We start from the raw sequence: 7,549 nt of genomic DNA, 5'->3' as shown, positions 1-7,549 counted from the left end.
CCAATCACAGCACGTCTTGCTGTCTTCTCAGGAAGTTGCTTGCCTCAACATAACAGCATTTACTCTGGTGTAGGAGTCCGTAACTCCCGAACGCCTGGTCGTAGTAGAGGGACGCGAGACGCCTCTACAGATGCGTCTGGTGAGGCACAGGTGTTGACGGTGGCGAAAAACGGCCGAAAAAAAGGGTGACCACTGACCACTAGTTGAGCAACTTACACAGTATAGCTTTAAATTAACAAATATGGTTTATGGATATTACAGTCCAGTACAGGATCATAACATCCAGGGACAACATTCCAGACAAACGTACAAACACACAAACGTATGCACGCATCGACATATTTGAAGAGAGACCACTCAATATAATCGTATTTGAACTGGAAACCACTCAATATAATCATATTTGAACTGGGGACCCCACCCACAATAATCCTTTTTGAACTGGGGACCCCCCACAATAATCATATTTGAACTGGGGACCCCCCACAATAATCATAGTTGAACTGAGGACCCCCCACAATAATCATATTTGAACTGGGGACCCCCACAATAATCCTATTTGAACTGGAGACCCCCCACAATAATCATATTTGAACTGAGGACCCCCCACAATAATCATATTTGAACTGGGGACCCCCCACAATAATCATATTTGAACTGGGGACCCCCCACAATACTCATATTTGAACTGGGGACCCCCCACAATAATCATATTTGAACTGAGGACCCCACCCACAATAATCATATTTGAACTGGGGACCCCCCACAATAATCATATTTGAACTGGGGACCCCCCACAATAATCATATTTGAACTGGGGACCCCCCCACAATAATCATATTTGAACTGGGGACCCCCCACAATAATCATATTTGAACTGGGGACCCCCCACAATAATCATATTTGAACATCAATAGGCTATACATTGAATCTGTACCCATTATAACTGTAATGTAAGATAGGATGCATCAGTCTTTATAAAAATACATTGTAGCCTTTAGGTGTAAGGTCGTAGAGGGTAGGTGTTCTTTAGGTGTAAGGTCGTAGAGGGTAGATGTTCTAGGTAGTCTTTAGGTGTAAGGTCGTAGAGGGTAGGTGTTCTAGGTAGCCTTTAGGTGTAAGGTGGTAGAGGGTAGGTGTTCTTTAGGTGTAAGGTCGTAGAGGGTAGGTGTTCTTTAGGTGTAAGGTGGTAGAGGGTAGGTGTTCTTTAGGTGTAAGGTCGTAGAGGGTAGGTGTTCTTTAGGTGTAAGGTGGTAGAGGGTAGGTGTTCTTTAGGTGTAAGGTCGTAGAGGGTAGGTGTTCTTTAGGTGTAAGGTCGTAGAGGGTAGGTGTTCTTTAGGTGTAAGGTGGTAGAGGGTAGGTGTTCTTTAGGTGTAAGGTCGTAGAGGGTAGGTGTTCTTTAGGTGTAAGGTCGTAGAGGGTAGGTGTTCTTTAGGTGTAAGGTGGTAGAGGGTAGGTGTTCTTTAGGTGTAAGGTCGTAGAGGGTAGGTGTTCTTTAGGTGTAAGGTCGTAGAGGGTAGGTGTTCTTTAGGTGTAAGGTGGTAGAGGGTAGGTGTTCTTTAGGTGTAAGGTCGTAGAGGGTAGGTGTTCTTTAGGTGTAAGGTGGTAGAGGGTAGGTGTTCTTTAGGTGTAAGGTCGTAGAGGGTAGGTGTTCTTTAGGTGTAAGGTGGTAGAGGGTAGGTGTTCTTTAGGTGTAAGGTCGTAGAGGGTAGGTGTTCTTTAGGTGTAAGGTCGTAGAGGGTAGGTGTTCTTTAGGTGTAAGGTCGTAGAGGGTAGGTGTTCTTTAGGTGTAAGGTGGTAGAGGGTAGGTGTTCTTTAGGTGTAAGGTCGTAGAGGGTAGGTGTTCTTTAGGTGTAAGGTCGTAGAGGGTAGGTGTTCTTTAGGTGTAAGGTCGTAGAGGGTAGGTGTTCTTTAGGTGTAAGGTGGTAGAGGGTAGGTGTTCTTTAGGTGTAAGGTCGTAGAGGGTAGGTGTTCTAGGCGTGTGCTACGGACTGAGGTGGAGTCTGAATTAAGGCCTGCCCATAACGAGAACATATGTCTTCATTGTCTTGAGTATTTAGGAAAAGTCATGGAAGGGGGAATTTCTGACACCTTCACAGGGAGAGTTATTGCACTTTGCGATCTCAAAATCAGCCAAAATGACCGGTTAGTCACCTGTGTGTTAAAAGTCATTAAGCCATATCTAGGCCAGATGTAGGCCACATCTAGGCCAGATGTAGGCCATATCTAGGACAGATGTAGGCCATATCTAGGACATATGTAGGCCAAAGCCCTGGACATTTTACACAACAAACGTACAAGAAATAAGACATATCTAGGCCGCTGCATATGAACCATGCAGAGCTGAAGGAAACATCAACCTTTCTGTCTATGGTTCGCCAGATTTACCATGAGACTCCAGCGTCTGTTTAGGAGGCTATTTGTACACTGTGTACCATGTGGCCCTCTAGTGGGTCCAACCAGGATGCCCTGTCTTGGTATATTAAAACATCTTTGATAACACATGGCATGTGTTATGGCATGGCATATAGTGGTCATGTGGTCTACAGGTGGTCATGTGGTCTATAGATGGTCATGTGGTCTATAGATGGTCATGTGGTCTATAGATGGTCATGTGGTCTACAGGTGGTCATGTGGTCTATAGATGGTCATGTGACGTGGTCATGTGATCTCACCCCTCCCCTCTCGTATCTCCATGGTAACGTCTCCTATCAGCCAGCGGTAGCAGGGGAAGGTGAGCACTCTGTCGCCCCCCGGAGGCTCCACGCTCACATAGCGACAGAACCAGTTGTCTTCCACCCAGTACCGCTGCTTCTCCAGTCTGACCAATAGGATGGCTCCTAGGGGACTGTCACTGGTCACATGGTACTCATCCACCTGAGAGAGAGAGAGAGAGAGAGAGAGAGAGAGAGAGAGAGAGAGAGAGAGAGAGAGAGAGAGAGAGAGAGAGAGAGAGAGAGAGACACAGACAGACAGACAGACAGACAGACAGACAGACAGACAGACAGAGAGAGAGATTGATAAATCAATCGTCAATTGATTTTTTTATATGAATTGTTTAATTGTTAGATTTCAGTGTTCCACAGGTGTTTCTCTCCAAGTGATTCTGTATCTTTGATGTCTTCATAGATTAGTTTAACAGAACTGTCATCTATCAGAGTTGACAGACTTATTATCTTTGATAATAATATGTTGGACTCATGACAATGTCGATTGTCGAAAAAAGGACGCAGCTCACTCTCTACACTCTATCCCTGGGCTCCTCCAGAGTTAATGTAGAAGAGTCCTTGAGCAAGACGCTGAACCCCTAACTGCTCCTGATGAGCAGGTTGGTGTTAATTATCAAGACTCTGAACCCCTAACTGCTCCTGATGAGCAGGTTGGTGTTAATTATCAAGACTCTGAACCCCTAACTGCTCCTGATGAGCAGGTTGGTGTTAATTATCAAGACTCTGAACCCCTAACTGCTCCTGATGAGCAGGTTGGTGTTAATTATCAAGACTCTGAACCCCTAACTGCTCCTGATGAGCAGGTTGGTGTTAATTATCAAGACTCTGAACCCCTAACTGATCCTGATGAGCAGGTTGGTGCCAAGCATGGTTTCCTCTGCCGTTGGTGTGTGAATGTGTGTGTGCATTTGGGAATTGAAAGCACACAGTGAAAGAGGTATTAGGTGGTGTACTGTGTATATATAGCGGTTACCTCACGTAGCCAGGCTTACTCATCTGCCAAGAGAAAAGCCTGACCATAGGCAGCCTATAGCCTCGATTATGCAATGGCTAAAATTTAATTTAGATAGCATGGGCATTCTTGATCTGGCATCCTATAGATCTGGCATCCTATATAGGCTGAAAGGGCAAGTAGAACGGTGCTACTTCCACCGGGAGAATTTCACCGGATGTTATTGTTTTTCCACAGTGTGGTGCCGCTGAAAAAGAAAGAAAAAAAAAAAAAAAAAAACTCTTCTACTTCTCCCGACCCTTCGGTTGTGCTCGTAATAAACAATATCCAAACTAAAACATGGATTCTGACAAAGTTACACCTATTAAGAGTGAGTTAAGAGTTACAATCTATTTAGGTTAGTTTGGCTGGTGGATGTAAACAGATCTGCAGTGTGTGATGTAACTTCCCTGAACAACAGCACTATGCTATTATGTGAGCTTGTAGCAGATCTACAAGCTCAGCTAGTAGATCAGCTATTTTTGGCTAAAGTTCTCAGAATATGGACCCTAGGGTTCAAGTGGTTGATATAAAAAAGGAGAAAAAAAGGTTTCTATCACACAAAGATTTGGAGGACCCCCTGTAGTAACTCCCCCTGTTGAAGACCCTTAGTGTAGCCTATATATAGTCCATTTGCATATAGCATTTGCATATGTTCGTCGCTGTCCGCGTGTCCCTGCGTGTGTGCGTGCGTGCGTGTGTGCGTGCCTGCATGCATGCATGCATGCGTGTGTGCGGATGTGTGCTTAGACTGTAAAAAGAAATATGGACGAAGCGAAGCCATTGGTTTCTATGCTGCGAAAATGATGTTTTTTTGTCCCTTGTATGGGTGTCGCCATCATCTCAGCAGCCATAACCCACAGCGACCCTCTTTAAGTATTTTTAAGCATCCTGCGCGATAGAATCACATTTACACTGCATCTAAAGACTCCACCTTTTGCACAAAAATCGTGCATTTTTACCCCAATGTTCCTAGCAGCTTCTCCTGAAGCTATTGTATTCGCACAATGTACACTTTGTAGAAAAGTAATGTGTGGGTTTGCTATGCAAATCTTTCCCCAGAGTGTCTCCTACGCAATTTTCGTCACCAAAGTATCAGGTTACAGTTTGCTTCAGCAGGCGCGCAGCAGCGAGAGCCTAGCTAGCCGAGAGCCTGTATCTTACAAGAAGTTGGCGGCCCTTCGGGCCACTCACATCTAGAGTTCGGCCCACTCACCTCTTCACAGCAACATACTGTCTGTCTGTGTGTGTGTGTGTGTGTGTGTGTGTGTGTGTGTGTGTGTGTGTGTTGCTAAAATGAAAACATTGAAATAATGAAAATAAAACATTGCCAGGCCTATTATAGTAATAATAATAACACAATTAGGCCAAAACTTTTTTTTTTTTTCAAAAAACCTTTTTTTTTTTTCAAAAAACTTTTTTTTTTTCAAAAAACCTTTTTTTCAAAAAACTTCTTTTTTTCAAAAAACTTCTTTTTTTCTCAAATTTCTTTTTGAGAAAAAATTTTTTTCTCAAAAAAGATTTTTTTCTCAAAAAAATATTTTTTCTCAAAAAAAGAACTACCCATATTTGCCCATTACAAATCCATTTGATTGCTGGTATACCGTGAGGGCCCCCCGGCCCGAGCTCTAGATTTGAGGGCCCCCAAAGGGGGCCCGAAATTCTAGTTGTATGAATGGTACCCCAGGAATCATAAGCAATACTATTGGCTGCCAACGGTCACGTGGAACCACAGGGATACATGGGAGAATGTGGTCGGAGCCTCCCGAAATAAAGCACACGAAGAAGAACACAGCTGGCTGGTATCAGTTTAGTTGGCCACGCCCCCCACAACTTTATCATGAATTTTAACATAAATGGGACCATATTTGCACAAAACGCATATCATGGTGATTGAAAGGCAGTTTTTTACTAGTGACAGGAACCATAAAGTATTTATGACGATGTTTATTAAGGTTAGACAATCAAAGGGGAAAACGATCTGCGGAACTATGCCCCTAGCTGGTTCTCTACAGAAGTCCAGTCCAGGGTTGTCCAGCAGGGTGTGTGTGTGTGTGTGTGTGTGCGTGCGTGCGTGCGTGCGTGTGTGTGTGTGCTTACAGCTCCTCTACAGAAGTCCAGTCCAGGGTTGTCCAGCAGGGTGCGCTCACTCTCCCCCCCCTCCCCCACCAGAGTCACATAGATGTAGTTGTTGGTCCCCGAGTACTGGGAGGTCCCTGTCGCCATGGTTACCTTGTAGGAGCACATCTACACACACACACACACACACACACACACACACACACACACACACACACACACACACACACACACACACACACACACACACACACAAAATGACTTTTTGTCTCCACCAGCCGAAGGCATGGGGGAGAGTATGTTTTCCCTTCCGTCCGTCCGTCCGTCCGTCCGTCCGTCCGTCCGTCCGTCCGTCCGTCTGTGCGTCCTCGCAGTTTGTGAGCACCTAATCTCAGTCGCCGTTGGCCCGATCACTGCCAAAGTGAGCACACACATTCCCTGGATGCCAATCTAGAACCTCTGCCCTACATTTTTTAAATGGGCCTTTTCTAGCGCCACCTAGTGGCCGATGTTCGCAAAACACATTTCTGTGCACTACTCTTACAGATTTTGTCCAAAAAACATACAAATCGGTAGGCAGTATCTCGACAGTCATGTGATCGACACGGATCTGTCCGATTTTGCATATTCCATCCTGATTGGCTAAGATTGGCTTCCAAAGTTTGTAGGATCGAGCCGTTTTGAACAAAATGCCTCAAATCACAAACGCAAAGTGCGATTATCATGAAATCGCGCACACACGTTCCCACTAGGCCGAGGAAGAAATGCCACTTATTTTTTTTTTAAATCAGCCTCATGGTGGCGCTATAACAGGCCGATTTGTGGTTTTACCTATAACTCCACCGATCAGTTTCAAACTTTGCAAGCACACTCCCTAGAAGCTAAGGATAAACCTTTGCCCTGCATTTTTCACATAAGCCTTTTATAGCGCCACCTTTGGGCTGACTTATGTAAAACACATTTTTAGATATTACTCCTTGAGATTTTATCCAAAAATCATGCAAATCGGTACACAGTATCTCTAGTCATGTGATCAAGTCCGATCCGTCTGATATTTCATATTCCATCCTGATTGGCTAATATTAGCTTCCAAAGTTTGCAGGATTGCTCAGTTTTTGAACAAAATGCCTCAAATCATCAACGCAGCTTGCGATTACCGTGACATTTGCCACACATATTCCCACTAGGTCAAGGAACAAATGCTACCTTTTTAACATTGTCCTGTTATAGCGCCACCAGCAGGTAGACTTTAGCAAAACACATTTTTGGAACACAATGCTTGAAATCATGCATGCAGCGTCCGATTGCCATGAAAGATCTAAGGTGAAGAACATATGCCACCCTTTTTACATTGGCCTATTATACAGTAGCACTACCAGGACGCACGGCCTGGTGGAGACCTGTGCTCGGAAGAGCACTGCTTCTAGTTTGACATGTTTTGTCTCGGTGACATGTTGTTTTGTGTCGTTATAGGCAGGCCTGGAATTTCATAATTTTAGGGGCGTGGCCACTTGGCCTTTGTTGTTGTCCATTATTTGAGGGCACAAAGGCCAAATGCTGGGGCAGGAAGACCATCAAATAAAACAACATTTTAGTCCAATGAAAGAATTTGTTGAATTTAAGTGTTAGGTATGATAACCTAATCTGCAGTGAAATAGATAAGTGATGATATTTACAATCTGATCCATGCTCGGCACCAATCAAAGTCAGTGGATTGGTTTAAAGATGGGGACTCTGGGGAGCAGGGTTC

General features: G+C 44.4%; 1 protein-coding gene across 1 annotated transcript in view; it reads right to left on the bottom strand.

Moving 5' to 3' along the window:
- alox12 (arachidonate 12-lipoxygenase) overlaps positions 1–5,967 on the bottom strand; it is a gene marked incomplete at both ends in the record, with an annotated part of 27,722 nt that extends 21,755 nt beyond the window's left edge. The window contains 2 exons of the mRNA XM_080740059.1: positions 2,676–2,877; positions 5,821–5,967. Of these exons, the coding sequence (XP_080596185.1) occupies positions 2,676–2,877; positions 5,821–5,967 (349 nt within the window). The remainder of the gene's footprint in view (positions 1–2,675; positions 2,878–5,820) is intronic.
- Between the last annotated feature and the right edge of the window lie 1,582 nt (positions 5,968–7,549).

This window comes from Nannobrachium achirus, assembly GCF_963921795.1.
Source record: "Nannobrachium achirus genome assembly, chromosome: 13".
NCBI classification, from domain to species: Eukaryota; Metazoa; Chordata; class Actinopteri; order Myctophiformes; family Myctophidae; genus Nannobrachium; species Nannobrachium achirus.
This window is presented reverse-complemented; position numbering and strand designations above follow the sequence as displayed.